Source organism: Athene cunicularia (assembly GCF_003259725.1).
Source record: "Athene cunicularia isolate RWA chromosome 11 unlocalized genomic scaffold, athCun1 chr11_part1, whole genome shotgun sequence".
NCBI lineage: Eukaryota > Metazoa > Chordata > Aves > Strigiformes > Strigidae > Athene > Athene cunicularia.
This window is the reverse complement of record NW_020799113.1, coordinates 13,781,094-13,797,942: the sequence shown is the minus strand read 5'-3', so window position 1 is coordinate 13,797,942 and position 16,849 is coordinate 13,781,094. Positions and strand designations below refer to the sequence as shown.

The window sequence follows — 16,849 nt, the reverse complement described above, 5'->3', positions numbered from 1 at the left end:
CAGAGCAACCCTGGCAACACTCTAATTCCATCCAGTAGTGGCTCTTCTCCAAATATTAACATATTGGCAGCAGCAGTTACAACACCGTCCTCAGAAAAAGTGGCTTCAAGTATTGGTGGCTCACAGCTCAGCAACCCACCAGTATCAGCATCATCTTCACCAGCTTTTGCAATAAGCAGTTTATTAAGTCCTGCATCTAATCCACTTCTACCTCAGCCCACCCCTAGTAACTCTGTTTTCTCCAGTCCCTTGTCCAATATTGGAACACCTGCAGAGGATTTAAACTCCTTGACTGCCTTGGCACAGCAAAGAAAAAGCAAGCCACCAAATGTAACTGCTTTTGAAGCAAAAAGTAATTCAGATGAGGCATTCTTTAAGCATAAATGCAGGTTCTGTGCTAAAGTGTTTGGGAGTGACAGTGCCTTGCAGATTCATTTACGTTCTCACACGGGCGAGAGGCCATTTAAATGCAACATATGTGGAAACAGGTTCTCCACAAAGGGAAACTTAAAGGTCCACTTTCAGCGTCATAAAGAAAAATACCCCCATATTCAAATGAATCCGTACCCAGTGCCAGAGCATTTGGACAATATTCCTACAAGCACAGGTATTCCTTACGGGATGTCTATACCCCCAGAGAAACCTGTCACGAGCTGGCTGGACAGCAAGCCAGTCCTCTCCACCCTGACGACTTCTGTTGGCCTGCCACTCCCACCAACGATTCCAAGCTTGACCCCATTTATCAAAACGGAGGAGCCTCAGCCGATTCCCATTAGCCATCCTTCTGCTAGCCCTCCCTGCTCTGTCAAGAGTGACTCGGGAACAACTGATCCCACATCAAAAATTTCCAATGGACTTTCTGATGAGGTAGAGGCTGGTGCTTTGCCTACCTCAAATGGCAAGATGGAAGAAAACTCTCAAAACACAAGCGCCGTCACTAATGTGAGCAGCTCCGTGAGCTCACCGGCAGGAGACCCAGGCTCCAGCGGTGTTGCCACTTTTACAAATCCACTGATGCCTCTAATGTCAGAGCAATTTAAGGCAAAGTTTCCATTTGGAGGACTATTGGATTCAACGCCAGCATCTGAAACGTCAAAATTGCAGCAACTGGTAGAAAACATTGACAAAAAGGCAACCGATCCTAACGAGTGTATCATTTGCCACCGAGTTCTCAGTTGCCAGAGTGCACTGAAAATGCATTATCGCACACATACTGGTGAGAGGCCATTTAAATGTAAAATCTGTGGTCGTGCTTTCACTACTAAAGGCAACTTAAAGACTCATTACAGTGTCCACCGTGCCATGCCCCCGCTGAGAGTACAACATTCATGCCCGATCTGCCAGAAAAAATTCACCAACGCCGTTGTGCTACAGCAACATATCCGAATGCACATGGGAGGGCAGATCCCCAACACCCCAGTGAATGAAAACTATCCCGAGTCAATGGAATCAGATACAGGATCTTTTGATGATAAGAATTTTGATGATATAGACAACTTCTCAGATGAGAACATGGAAGACTGTCCTGACAGCAGCGTGCCAGATACACCTAAATCTGCAGATGCATCACAAGACAGCTTGTCTTCTTCCCCTCTGCCCCTGGAAATGTCAAGTATCGCTGCTTTGGAAAATCAGATGAAAATGATCAATGCAGGACTTGCTGAGCAACTTCAGGCAAGCTTAAAGTCGGTTGAAAATGGGTCGGTGGAAGGGGATGTTTTGACTAATGATTCGTCATCTGTTGGTGGTGATATGGAAAGCCAAAGTGCTGGAAGCCCTGCTGTCTCAGAGTCTACCTCTTCCATGCAGGCCTTGTCCCCATCCAACAGCACTAATGATTACCACAAGTCACCCAGTATTGAAGAGAAACCAGTAAGAGCTTTACCAAGTGAGTTTGCCAATGGTTTGTCTCCAACCCCAGCTAACAGTGGTGCTTTGGACTTGACGTCTAGTAACACTGATAAAATGATTAAAGAAGAGTCTCTGAGTATGCTCTTTCCTTTCAGAGATAGAGGTAAATTTAAGAACACCGCATGTGACATTTGTGGCAAAACATTTGCTTGTCAGAGTGCCTTGGACATTCATTACAGAAGTCATACCAAAGAGAGACCATTTATTTGCACAGTTTGCAATCGTGGCTTTTCCACAAAGGGTAATTTGAAGCAGCATATGTTGACACATCAAATGCGAGATCTACCATCACAACTTTTTGAGCCCAATTCCAGTATTGGCTCTAATCAGAACTCTTCGGTTATGCCTGCTAATTCACTGTCATCGCTCATAAAGACTGAGGTTAACGGCTTTGTGCACGGCTCTCCTCAGGACAGCAAAGAAGCACCCTCTGGTCTAGTTGCTTCGGGGCCACTGTCCTCCTCTGCCACGTCCCCTGTCCTGCTCCCTGCTCTCCCCAGAAGAACCCCCAAACAGCACTACTGCAACACGTGTGGGAAAACATTTTCTTCCTCCAGTGCTCTGCAGATCCACGAAAGGACACACACTGGTGAGAAACCTTTTGCCTGCACTATATGTGGAAGAGCATTCACAACAAAAGGCAATCTGAAGGTACTTCTTCCTCTTGCTGTTCTTAGGTTTCATTTTCTCCTTGCTGGGGGTTTTTATTTTTTTACACCTGTTAGTGCTGCAGGCAGTGGTACCTTTGAGTGTCTGCAGTGTGACAAATGGTGTGTTTAGTCAGCTCTGGTAGACGTAGATGTCCTCTTGTTGAGTGCTTGTGTTGGCAGCTGATCTGAAGTGTGAGCTGTTTTTGATGCTTAATTAAAATTCATCTACCAGCAAAGACTACGTAGAGTGTGAAATGGAACAGCCAAATGATGGTAAGGAGTATTAACGGAGAAACGCATTTTGTAACTCACCTCTTTAAAAAGTGGAAGGTTCTTGAATGTGCTGTTTTTCATAACTATCATGTAAGATGATGAGTGTTTAAAAAAACTATTAACATAATTCTGGAACTAATGGGCATTACTTTAATTGATTATATAACTAACATTTCCTGCTGATATGTGTTTGAAAAAGCAAATATACTTAAGTTTTAGAACACCAGTTGAGCACTTTACTGTGTACATTTTTCTGTTGACAGAGTATTTCTCTAGAGGTTGCTGCCAGTAATGCGAGATGAATAATTACTTTCAGGCCATTCTGTCTACACACAAGGCTCTCCGATGAGCAATCAGTAAAGGATACTTTCTGCCTGTCTGAAAAGGACATTTATAGGGTAAAGGGTGTCAAATACAATACTTACCATTGCAATGAAAGTGGACATAGCAATTCTAGCCCTGAAAGCAGCTATCTGCAATTGACAGAATAACGTGAAGTCATTATAAACTAAATACGTGTAATAAAAAAAAAAGAGTAACAAGTAATGCATTGTTCAGCAGGAAAGCGGGGTATTCTGGGTAATGGTGATGGGCTAATCCAGAAGAAGTTTGTTTATTATTCCAGATGGGAAACGGAGCCCTGCATCCACTACCTTTAGTGTGCCATTCATTATGTAACAAGACTGGACATGTTCATGGACTGCTGCCTTCTCTGTGATCAAAATAAGTTTGAAATCCCTGTCAACCCCTACTTTTTTGTTTCTTCCTTTCCTTCCTTTCAGGTTCACATGGGCACTCACATGTGGAACAGTACTCCTGCAAGACGAGGCAGACGACTTTCCGTAGATGGCCCCATGACATTTCTAGGAGGCAATCCTGTGAAGTTCCCAGAGATGTTCCAGAAGGATTTGGCTGCGCGGTCGGGGAATGGAGACCCTTCCAGCTTCTGGAACCAGTACGCAGCAGCACTCTCCAATGGCTTGGCCATGAAGACCAACGAGATCTCTGTCATCCAGAACGGTGGCATCCCTCCAGCGCCGGGGGGCCTGGGCAACGGCAGCAGCTCTCCCATCAGCGGCTTGACGGGAAGCCTCGAGAAGCTCCAGAATTCAGAACCCAACGCACCTCTAGCTGGTCTGGAGAAAATGGCAAGCAATGAAAATGGGACAAACTTCCGTTTTACACGTTTCGTGGAAGACAACAAAGAAATTGTAACAAATTAGAAAAAAACTTCATAAATAACATTCCTGCAAATAATGCAACCTAGGGTTGCTTTTTTCAAACTGCAGGCTACAACTCTGCAAAGACTTTCTTTTGTACCATGGTCTACTTCTAGAGTTCTAAGAGAGCTTATTTATTAGTGATATAACCTTGCTTTGCAAACAAATGCAAGCATTAACTTTGGTCTCCTGTATTTTGAACTAAATACTAATCGACTAGAGTGCTGTAAACTTGCTGTAACATTTATGGCAGTTGCAAGTCTGTTCTGCTAGGTGATCTTATTCTGGCATTAACTTATTTTCTATATCCAGTTTAACATGAACTCTGATGCGATGCCTCAGTGATGCATTAGATCTCTAATAAAAATCTGTATATAAATGTACACTTTGATCCTGCTGGAAATTTTATCAGCAAACACATTGTTTAATTTTTCCAAACAGAGTTAAGAAAAGGACTGAGAGAATATAGACTGAACAGTGTGGGTCCTTTACACAGCTCAGTTTTTGATTTTTATTATAAAATTAAAACTGCTTTAATTTTTGTAGGTTTAACATTTTCCGTTTTGAACTGTTATTTGTATTGTGCTTTTTACTTGAGTCGTCTTAAATGTTAATACATTTCTGTACAGTAATAAGCACGCGGATTATTAGAGAAGATACTGAAGTGTTGTTTTGGTAGTTGAAACTGAGACGTAACATTTTGCCTTGTAGGTATGTTCATTATAGAATATGTGCTGGACTTTCACAATGCTGCTAAGTATGGCATCTTGAACAACTTCCGTGGACAACTGTAGATGCTCCTGTATATACAATAAGACATCACTTTCATTAAAATGTACATATGTTCCTTACAAGACCAAGCCCTACTCCTTGACCAAGGGAACAAGTATAGTGTTTGTTTATTTTGTATTAGGTATTGGGGAGGGCAGGGGGAACCTTGGACTGTTACATGCACTTTCTCGGAAAGTTGAAAGGAGAAGAGGTCCAGTTTCTTTAACATTTAATACTTACTAACAGCAGAGATACTGTAATTTTACTCGAGTAATCAAATACATTTTTGCAACAGATAAAATTTGCTGTCTCTGTGTTTTTAAAGTGTACCTGTATTTAGTAATCACTTTGTATTATTTAGCCTTTCCCTTGGTTAACATGAACTGTCCAATGTGTGTGTTTATATTTGTAAGTATGGGTATACATATATGTATTGCATATTAATTGCTAGTATATTTTTCATACCCCCTAACAGTGGGAAATTTCTCCTTGACTATTCAACTCCTTCTCCTTATAAAATTGTAGATATTTTGGCATTTTTAATTTCTTTATAAAAAAAAAAAATGCTGCTAGCAAAGACCTTATTAAGCCTAGGTAAGTTTCCTTTGAAGGAAATAATTTATCACATTTAAGGCTTGATTTGGTTCAAATGCTTTATATTTGATATTAATTTTATTCTATGAGATTGTATGTTTGTGGCATGCTTACGCTGCTCTATCTGTGTTAAGATGTCCACTTGCAAGCCTCTCTATATTATATGGGGTTTATAACTCGATGGAAAAAAAAAAAAAATTGCTTTGGCCTTGCACATGATTTGGCTTCCCTTTTGCACCTGCAATTATTAACCTCAGTGGGCATTTGGCGAAACAGAATTCAGCCCAATATTTTCACCCAGTAGCGTTTTATCTCCTCATATTATTATTTATGGAAAATAAATCAGTTTGCCTTCAAATTTTGCCTTCAAAAAACCCAACAGGAGTAACTGGTTTTATGTTCATGTAAATCTATATATATTTTTAAATTCCAAAATTCAAGTATTTTGTGTTATGAGATTTTCTTTAATATCAGTGTGGGGGGAGTTGCTTGCCTTTTTAAACCAGAAGCAATCACTTTGCTCTTCCCCCCTGGTAGTCTTAAATTGTAAGCTGGGCACCACAGAGGATTTAACACTGAAAAGCTGGGGTGAGAAATACTTTTCTTGAGGACTTTTACCCTTCACATGACTATGAATCCTTAGGAAAGTATTATCACTGTAGTCTGAATACCTCTTGGACTTCATGTCTTTAGAAGTTTTTCCTGTTCGAATGTGATGATTCATCTGGTACATGATATGCATTTTTGTTAACATGTAAATTGTACACTAGAGCCAGCTGGCTTGTCAATGTGAATATTTAAGAATTTCAAGTTACCTTTTGGTCTCAGAAAAGGGTAAATTAAACGGATTTTGATGATTTTATCAATGAAATACTAACTAATTCTCCTTTTAAACCGAGTTTAGATTCGTGCAACAGAAAAGCAAGGCAGGGTTAGCAGACCCCAGTGCTCTGGGAGGCTTTCCTTTGCACGGCTTGAATTTCATTAATAGCCTGAACTCCAGCCCTCGGACCCTTTTCTCCCGTTAAAGCGAAGCCTTTGGGGGCCGCGGGCCCTTTCAGCCCGGCCAGAAGAGGGGCCGCGCCCCGGCCCGGTCCCCGTCAGGGTAGAGTCGGATGGATTTCAGCGCTTCTTCCTGGACTGGGCAGTGGTTTGAGATTTAGGGAGAGGTTGTAAGTCTTCCCTGCTGTAGTGGTCAACAAATCTCTCCAGCCCTGCTTTGGAAAGAATATTTGCTGCTGACCATCAAAGTGCAACAGTTGCTGCTTGATTTGACCTTTTCTTTGGGGCATAGTTCCTGCTTTTGGGAGTCCTGAAGTGACGAGCAGCAGGTTGCATCTTTGCAGGAGGCCAGTTTTACTTGGCAGGAGGAGGTGTGACTTTGTAACATGGCAGTTCTTTTTTTGCTGCCTCCCTGACAGTCTTCAGTACTTCTCCAGTTTTATCTCTGGGATTTTTAAATCGAAATAACATTCTATTTGGTTTCCTTCTCCCATGAATATGAGTTGACAAAAGTTAAAATAATGTCTTGCAAATAAGTGGGTACAGTTATTTATACAAGCCAGAAGCAATATGTCTCTTAACTGCTGAGTTGAAATATAATGTCTTAAAAATTTCACATACAATACAGTCTCTTGTATAAATACCTATCTCTAGACAAAAACTTAAGAAGGAGTAGAGGCTTGGAAATATTAATCTTAATAGGAAAGAACAGGAATTGGAAAGTATGCAACTTCAGCTGAGAACAGAGTTACTGACAGCTGCATTTATGTTCTGTTTCCTGATTTGATATTTCTGGTTCTTACATCTAGGTTATAGCTATTATCAGAATGGCTACCGTGACCCAGTCCCTCTGTCGCTACTGGCAGTAGCCTAGCAGATGCCTGGAAGGTGGCAAGTGCATGGTGATTCTTCCTTGAGAAGATCTCCTTGTTCCAGGTACGTGGGGTACTGGGAGGCCCTGAATCACATGTGGTGGCTGGGATATTTTACAGGTAAGTGAGGTGTAAGCTTGGCAGTGATTAAAATTAAGTTTCTGGCTCAAATTATATTATAATTTTGTCCTAACATGAGTCTCTTACTTGGGTTTCCATTTTATCTCCTGTTTCTCTTGAGACATATTTTTGAATCCAGAGGCAAAATCTCTTGATGATATAGGAGGAGAAGCAGTAGAGTGAGAATGGGAGACCAGAAAAGAGGTTTCCTTTAGTGCTCAAATCTGTCTAGCACTGAGAGAGCTGGTGAATAGCATGCACTGAAGGGTTGGAGACATTCTCCGCAATGCTGTGCGTGCTGGGTGGGGCCAGCATCCTGGGTGCAGCTGATACTGAGCATATGGTATATCTGTGAGAATGCCTACTGGAGAGTTGTAGAATAAGGAAGCACTATCATCTTCCTTTTTATAGCAGTTAACTAATTAACTCAAATTGCAGCCTTTTCTTAACTTTCAGAAGTTACTGTCACTTTTGAAAAGCAGTTTCAATTCAGGTTAGATGAGGACCAAAACCACGTCCATGCCCATGTTAGACTTTGTCGCTAGTGGTAATAAGGAAGGTCCTCACTGGAACGATCAGCCCTGAAACTCCTGGTGTCATTTCATTTCAAAATTAAGAAGTCTCTCCATGTTGGCAGACATTCGCATTATCTGTACAGACAGCTCTCTTGACCAGGGCAGTGCTGAAGTGCAAAGGTCTCTTTTCATTATTTAAAGGCCTTAAAAATGCAGCATCACAATGTCAGGTGGGTGTAGCAGAAGCCCTGCAGCACCTGGCATCAGGTGGTGCAACACAAGCAGTATTCAGAATTGAATATGGAAAGCAAAAAATGGAGTAGTCTGGCACACTGTCACAGATTTAACCCCACTGGTCACTACTTCCTTTCTTTTCCCCATCTTTTCCATGAAAAATAATTTCAAAGCGGAGCCAGTGAGACTAACCAAATGAATCATGTTAAGATTTTTTTTTTTCAAAGCAGTGTCTGTTTTGAAAATGAGCTTCCTTTGGCAGTGAATAATTCTAAATTGCTTTCCTTTCATTAGGATTTTAAAATGTCAGTTAATACAAACTGAAGCTAACATTTGTTTCATATGTACAATAACTAAGTGGATAATCGTGTTCAGTGCTAAATGTGCATTCATATGAACTCATATCTTTCTGTTGGCTAGAGGATCCAGAGAATAGCAAATTATATAGAGAGAGAACAGAGCAGATTTCAGAGGTTTATGTGTCTGTTTACTTGTCTAGACTGAGTACCAAGTCCTCTCAGCAACTTGTGTCAGAGCTGCTGCTGAGAACGAGGCTGTTTGTGATGGCTAGATCACTAGTTAGCTCAGTTATGGGGGATCTCTTAATACCAGCATAGACCTCTGGTGCTGATACATGTAAACTAATTTAACCCCCTGCTTAAGTCAGCTGAACTTGTTCTAACACTGATGAATGTCTGAGTGCTGCACAGACAATTTCTGTAACAGTGTCTGGCAGTTTAAGGTGTTACTGTCTTTCCCTTTCAGTCCACATGTTTATTTCTGTCCACTGAGACTTCCTCCCCCTTCCATATTTGAATGGGTGGAATAGATCACATAAGTACTCTTTATTCATATCACTACAAAGACAGAGTGATTTCTTATTTGTTGAATAAGACCATAAGATAGGGAAGTGTCCAAAATGTACCAGGCATGTTCTCAAAGCTCAAGGACATCATCTTACAAAAGGAGATTGAGCCTATGTATCTGTGAGTCAGGCAGAAAAGAATTCATAAAACTGCAGCTCGTTTGAGCCAGAATTTCCTGAGATGTTGCCTTCCAAACCAAGCCTCCTAAAGGGCCAACTGTCTACAAAATGGGCTTAGCTTAAAATGCCACCAAAGGCATTTTTAAGATACTATATCTGACTTTGCACTGAAGCAGAGGGAGAACACTCCATAATTTGTCCTGTTGTGACAGAACATAGGAGTAACAGCTTAAAACACCAAGGCTATTACTTCAGCAGTCTCATTACTGACATTAGATAGTCACCTAGAGTCACTTTTCTTGCTTGACCTATACAAAAAAGTAGACCGGGCTTTTGTGTTCTCTCCTGGATTTGAAGAAGTTATTAAACCAATTCTCTCTTTCCAAAGCTGTATGCATTCATGCTGGCATCCTCAATAAAGCTGGGACACAAACAAAAAAGCAAACGAACCAGTCACAATAGCATTCAATGCACTTAAACTTGGAGGAAATGAAAATCAATATTTGTCAAATGGAGGAAAAAGGTAAAATGGACTGAGGAAAAATGTCTGGCTTTCTTAAAAGCAATTAGTGAAAATGAAAAGTTGACAGCAATACTGAAATTTAATTCCTGCATCGGTGATGTTTGCACATGTTATTTTGTTGTTGCTTTCACCCGCTATCTACTGATGCACGTACTAGCTCGATGCACACATATTCCTTTTTTGTTAGTTCTGTTGAATGGAATTTATTACATCTTAATTGAGCGTGGTTTGGAACCTTGGAGGCTTATGTAAAGGTTTCACTTGTGGTTAAAGTGTGAGGGGCTAATTTAGGAAATGGAAATTTCATCCTTGGCTCTGGGCACGTGTTGCCTTGGGCAAGTTGCTCTTGATGTGCTTTGTAAAATGATGCCAACAATAGTTCCTTACCTTTAATTTCTGTTTATTTTGGATATTTAGATATGAAACTGTTCAGATTGGTCTTTTACAATGTGTGTATGTCATACACGTCTCCTATCTTGGAATATAAATGCTTATGAAATATCCAATACAAAACAGCTATTTTGAATTTCAGCATCTATCAGAACACCTGGAAGTGCTCTGCTCGTAGCTCAGTAACGCATTTGCCACTTACCAGGTGAAGTTTAAAAGTGAATGCCATGTTATACATGCTTACATTTTTACTGTATTTGCAAAAGGTCTCAAGATACTGTGTTTTTGCTGAACTACTGGATGTAGCCACAATCTTTCAAAATTTTCCGTGTAGATAGAATGTCTCTTTCTGAGGCACAGTATGAGGAAATAGTAATTATATTTGCTGCCTTGCAGACAAGTGCCTGTAGTGGATTTCCAATTTCAGTGATACTTATCACAGATAACTTTCAGCCTGGACTGCAGGTAATGAGTTCTCTTGTTATATTCCCTGTGTATGGAAAAAAAAAAATTGGTAAAACAAAGTATATGGAATTGTAAAGGTTATATTTAATTACAAGAAAAATGCTGGATGATGTACAGTATGACAGTTTAGGGTCAGACTTGTTGCCTTAGTGACTTTCTGATTGTTTGAGGGTAGTGTGTGAGGTAGGAGGGAAGATGTGAAAGGGCTAGTGCCAGTATTGTGTAGTGGAGAGCACACTGAAATAAAGTGTGCAAACTGGAGTCCTCTGCAGCTGCTGGTTTTGGTGCAAGTCTTTGTAATGTTCCTGATGCTCTTTGTTTTCTCCCAGAGGGTATGTATCTCCACGTATTGTAGAAAATTACAAGTAACAGGCACAGTAGTGCAGCCATGTGTTGAAATGCAGCTGCAGGTATGTCCATTGTCTGCTCTACTGCTGAGCACTAGCAATGATGATAAAGACAGGAAATATTTTTGGACCCTTGAGAGATTTTTCTCTGTTTGACCAATTTGCTCCTTATAGCCCTACATATGGCAGTGACAATCTTTGCTTTTGAAAGGGTAGCTCTGGGTTTTGAAACACTGGCCATAGAAGTCAGCAAGTTCTGTTTATGTTTAGATGTTCTTTCCCCAACTGTCCTTCAGAGAAACATAACGGAGTGAGTTTCATTTTATCAGGAGTCTGAAGTACCTGTCAACTGAAGTCTGAAGTCCTGACTTCATCTACTGCTCATCTTGAAGGGCTTTCTTTTTATCTGAAAATCAGATATTGACAACAGTAACAACAATAAGAACAGGAGAAATGAAGAATGTGGGCAGCAATTTCCACCCAACACACACATACCTTTCTTGTAACTTGGCCTAAATTTCAAGCTTACTCAATGCTTTATTTTGCTATTTTGATTCATATAATGATCAACTTAAACCATCCCAAAGAATCATGATTTTTAGAAAGTGCTACTCTGTCTGAAAATCAGGCTTTTAAAGCATGATGACACAAAGTCACTTAAAATCATGGCCCAAAACCCATTGCAGTGGACAGTTACAAGCTGACATCCTAGACACACACTGAGATCATCCTAATGCCTGCCCTGTCTGGCCAGCAGTTTTCCTCCAGAAAAATAATGATTTTTTTTTTTATTATTATTGTTATCAAAGGAAAGCAATTAGTTTGTTGTTTGATTAGTCTTTATGTGTACAAGCAGGGGCGGGGTCAGTGTGCTGATAGAGCCATGATGTAGTAAGGCTCCTGTAGCTGACACAGGATGGGACTGTGGGAAGATGTATGCAGTATTATTCAGCCCTTTGTAGAGGGCCAAATCCAGGCTGCTGCATTTCCAAATAAGTTTTGGGGGAGATTCAGCCATAAGTGGATGAATTTAACATACAATTCGTTACTGTAGAAGGCACTAAAGTAGCAGGGAGTCCTGTGGTGATGTGATATGTCTCTCTCTTGAGGATTAGTAGTTGTCGCTTGTGTTGCACCCCCTCCTCCTTTCTTTCTTTCATTCTCTCTCAGGGGTTAAGGCTCTGTGTAATGTTGGCAGTTACTGGAAAAGGTTCTAGCAGCAGTAGAGCTGGTGAAAGATGACTATTTATAGAAAACAATAAAGTAAAAATAAATTCAAGATTAAATATCAGTACCTACCAGCTGTGGTACCTTTTCTTCCTCTCTCAGTAAGTAGTAAAATCAAAGCATAATTTGGAAAGGATCTCTGCTGGAATTGGAGAAACTAGTCTATTCTTCATGCTAAAGGAAAGCTGAGATGTTCATTTACAGGATGGTATTTCCTCAGTCTCTGCAGAAACAGCCCCTGGTTGGGGTTAGAAGCTCACATGCTGTAGAAAGTGAGATTTTTCTGCTTGGGTGACATAAAATCTAAGCTTTTTGTCTCTGGTGGTGAGTGGACATCCTGAGTCTTTCCAGTGCTACCATAATGTCCTAAAATGATGGGATGTCTGTTAGGACAGATCTCCAGTACAGGAGACTTTAGAATGGCTGAAGTTCAGTAAAATGGTTCGGTCTACCCTGTCAGGGTTCATAGTGCCAGAAGTGATGTGCAGAGTTGCTTTTGGCTACAGCACTGGCAACTATGGAAATTCCTTGAATGAGTTTGTCCTAAATCAAGGGTTGATCTCATCTTGGTTCTCTTCAGCAAACCGGAGGTACAGAGGTCTCGGGTTATGCTCTGTATTCCTCTCTTCCCAGAGCCTAGCTTGGACTCTTGTTCAACACTATCTATTTTTTCTGTTGGTGGAAATAGTTAATCTAAGCACTCTGCACAAGTCTTAAAAAACTACTTTTTGTTCCCTACATCAATTGACTTTTGATATATGGTTTTCTTCTTTATTTCTTCTTCAAAGACTTGTGGGTGTAGCACAGTCCTTTTAAATGGATGAATTTTGGTAGGGGAAGTTTTTGTTGTCTTCTGATTACACTACAAAAGGGGGTTGGCAGGGATGGGCAGTTCTGGCAGATTTCATTTTTTATTTCTGAGGAGGGTGAGAGTACAGTGGCTGCTAGTAGCTGCTGAGCCTTTTGCAAGTCTCATTTAGTTACTATTCAGTGTCTTCTTCCTTCTGTTCTTCAGTGTTTCTAGGTATTTATGGTTGATTTTTCTGGAGAAAGATATTAAGTAAGAAACTTTTCACAGTATGTGTATGTGTAGGGCTGTGGGGAGAAAGGGGTCAATTTTTCCTGGGTTATGTCCGATAGAAGAACCTTATGCTACAGTTTCTGAGTGAGAAACCTACATTAACATCTGGGAGAATCAAATAACTTAGGCCTCCTTCATGAGTGCTTCCTTCCTGTTCCTTCATCTCATACTGTTCAGTGTTCATTTTTAATGCCATTATTGCTTGCCTGTGTTAAAATATCTTTAAGTACCAGATTTCTCTGGATTCATTTGAAAAGCAGTAATGCCAGTTTAAAATAAATGAGAGGGAATTCTAAATCATATTCCAGAGGATCTTTTTCAGCAAGGGGAGTGTTGATTCCAGAAGAGTTTATGTAACACTTCTGAAAATCTGGACAAGTCATTGCAAAAGACTTGAAATAGAGTGTTAAACTATTTAATAGTGGTCAAATGCTGCTACCAAATTTAGTCTTTACTAAAATCAGAAATGTTACATCCTTCTGGTTCAGTAATAAACCTACAGTGACTCATCAGGGTGATGTTGCGGCTTTTTCCTTTGCTCTTATAGAGCACATTATTGATCAGACTGTGAAATAATACAACAGCTGAAGCTCAGGTAGCAAATATGCATTGAATTGATCTCCCTTTACTAAGCCTCCTATATCCCAGCATTATTTATGGCAGAAGGATTGAGTGTGGAAAATAACTTTGATAAATACCACCTCGTAGCACCTGTTTAAGTGATGGGAAAGAAAGCACTCCCTAGTTTGTTAACTTTAAGTATTGGGAGTAGAAGTGATGTGCACATAATAATATTATGATTCATACAAACCACTTTTCAACCAACTCGATATATTTCATTACCTTCTTTCCCGCAGAAGTATTGATTTTTGTTTTGTGGTTTTATAACACAATTTCAAGGCTGTTGTAGTTTAATGAGCCATGTTCTTATGATGTTTAAAAAGATTTGAAGCATTTGTTGAAATAAATATTATGGATTGCCCATCTCTTGTCACCTCTTCTTTCTCTCACCCGTATAAACGCAGCGTAAGAATGAATAGGGCAGCCAGCTATGTGGCTTTTTGTGTTTGAGATCAAAGTGCTACTGGAGAACAATAGCAGGCCACACTTCTGTGTTCATGACCACACACAGCAGCACCTGCAGAGCAGTAAAATGTCATTGTTGCTTCTGCAGTTTGAGCACAGAGGAAGCACCACTGAGGTGGCAGATGATTCTAATAATACTTGATGTGAATTGATGGGGAAGGAGGACCATAACACAGAGGGCTTTTTATTATAAGCCTTGACTTCCCAAGCTGTGAACAACAGAATACTGCACCTGTGGACTGTCTTCAAGTCAACCATTATGGAAAGTGACAGATTTTATTAACTTAAGGAAGAACTTTTCAACATGGGAAATTTGTAGTTTATTTTGGAGACATGAAGAAAAAAAGCAGAAGGATATATTACATATTTCCCACTGCTCATACTTTTCTGGTGTGCTTTGCTCTTTTTTGAATGTGCTACAATAGAATCACAGGGGCATTATTAGAAAAAAAAAATCTTTAAAAAAACAGAAAAAGATGAAACAACCTATTTGGGACTCTTTTTTCCCCACTTTTACCCATTGCTTCATGCCTTATATTAGATGAACAGTGGCATTAGCAGGAGAATAAATATATTGGTTGAAGAGATACGTGTGTTAGTTTTAAGAGCTGTTCAGGATGGTTGAAGCATGGGAGGAAAAATAAGGTTGGTGGGAAAAACCTTGAACTGTCCATCATAAGTTACTTATATAAGGAATGGTCTACGTGCAGTCAGCTCCTCCCTTGTGCATCCATTTGTGGGGAGGTTCTGGGATGGCAGGGGCTGGACATGAGGGCTGCAGGACCGTAGTGTTGTCAAAGGCATGTGCAGGTAAATGGAGCTGACGTACGTTTGGACAATACAGAGGTTACTTTCAACTCCAGACAGATCAGTTTATCAGTTTTATTTACAACGGCAAAGCGTCGCTGCTTGAAGACATCATCTCATATTTCTGTTCTGGGATTGTGACAGTATATCGCTCTGGTTTTTAGAATGAGATAGAAGAGCGTCAGAATTTCTTTGTTCACTTAGCCATCATGTGCCCTGTAGTGTAACACAGAGATACTGCAAAAGCTGGAAAGATTAGATGCCCAGTGGCCTAATACTAGAGTGATTCCTACCGATACCTTAAATTAACAAAGTACGGGATCTGATTTATCTAGAGGTTTTTTTATTATTTTTATTTAACAGAATGTGTGGCTGTACTCTGACTTTATTAAAGCTGCAGTGATTTGCTAGCCATAGACACAAGCCTCTGGTACCCTTATGAATCCAAGCACATCCAAGTCTTTGTGTAGGTGCAATACCCTGACGATGATATAATTCAGGTTGCCTTAAAAACAGAACACACATAAGAAGGGAAATCAATATGAGCATTGTATTATCTTCATATGTATATAGCTTTTACAGTCAGTTTTGAAGGAATTGTAGAAGTTGCAATTCAGGTAATATTTATGGCTAAGAGTTGACAAATCAAGCATAAAGTCAGCTGGATCATGATTATTAGCTAAAAGCATGGTGCTTTCTGGTGATTCTTTTTGTTCTAAAAATAAGCTCTGGATGAACTGAAAATCATTTTGCAGGAAACACTTAGGTAAAGTGATCATGCAGAGTAGTTGGTGGAATATTACACTTTTCATTTGCACAAACAGATGGTAAGCTTGGCCTTAGATTTAATCAGGGAATGACAGACAGGTAGCACTTTTGTCTATTTCAGATGGAAACATCAGAGAGACAGAAACTGCTTCATATTCAATAGCCTGTATACCAGGTGAGAGAAATATTTACCAGATATTCACATGATCCTTAGTGTTACTATAACTTACTATTATAATTAACTTGTACAAGAAAGATGCTGATTTATTTAGTCAACTGCAAAGATTTTGGTCTGATTTATTCTCTTCTCCTCCCTTTCCAACATATATAGCAATCCAGAACACACAGAAATGTGGCTGTGAATAAACTTGTGAGGAAATAACTGCCTTAACAATTCAGGGTTCATGGATCTCTGACCATATTCTTCTTAGCTAATCTTTTAGATAAGATTTTGATATCAATTGTTTCTCTTTCTCCTCCCCAAACATAATACCTGGTAACCTAAGCACATACAATCTGTTTCAGAAGAGAGATTCAAGCAAGTGCAGCCACTGGTGTGTTTTAATGTCACTGCAGAGATTATGTTACCTTCCTAGAAACAAAATCTTTTTTTCTCCCCTTCAAATGGAAGTCCCCTGATACCCCTGTCAGAGACCATTTGTTATGCAGAGTTTTGTGAAGCAATCAAAATTAATTCACAGTGATCTTTTCACCCAGAACCCCCAGCTTCAAATAATGGGCTTTCTCAACAGGTGCTCATTGTGGCAGTTTGACTCCAACTTGCCAGACTAAAGATTTTATTCTTTAGCCATATTTAAGAATAAAATCCTCAGCTTGTAATTTACTAATCTTAAGCAGCTGCTCAGGAAGGCACACCTGCTTAAAAGAATGATGCCTTGTGTCTTTGGGATCTGAAACGTAAAGATGTTTCCATATTTGTCTATTTCTGTACTTAATAAAATCTCACGTACAAGTCACTAGACAACAATGCCGTGTAATACTGTGGTC

General features: G+C 39.9%; 1 protein-coding gene and 1 long non-coding RNA gene across 2 annotated transcripts in view; both read left to right on the top strand.

Annotated features, from left to right (window-relative positions):
• Positions 1-5,121, top strand: part of SALL1 (spalt like transcription factor 1) — a 12,903-nt gene extending 7,782 nt beyond the window's left edge. The window contains exons 2-3 of the mRNA XM_026856706.1: positions 1-2,562; positions 3,617-5,121. The exon at positions 1-2,562 is cut by the window's left edge and continues 851 nt beyond it. Of these exons, the coding sequence (XP_026712507.1) occupies positions 1-2,562; positions 3,617-4,057 (3,003 nt within the window). The 3' untranslated portion in view covers positions 4,058-5,121. The remainder of the gene's footprint in view (positions 2,563-3,616) is intronic.
• Positions 5,122-7,245: 2,124 nt separating this feature from the next.
• Positions 7,246-16,849, top strand: part of LOC113484455 — a 117,794-nt gene continuing 108,190 nt past the window's right edge. The window contains exon 1 of the long non-coding RNA XR_003399230.1: positions 7,246-7,413. This is a non-coding gene — a long non-coding RNA (uncharacterized LOC113484455). The remainder of the gene's footprint in view (positions 7,414-16,849) is intronic.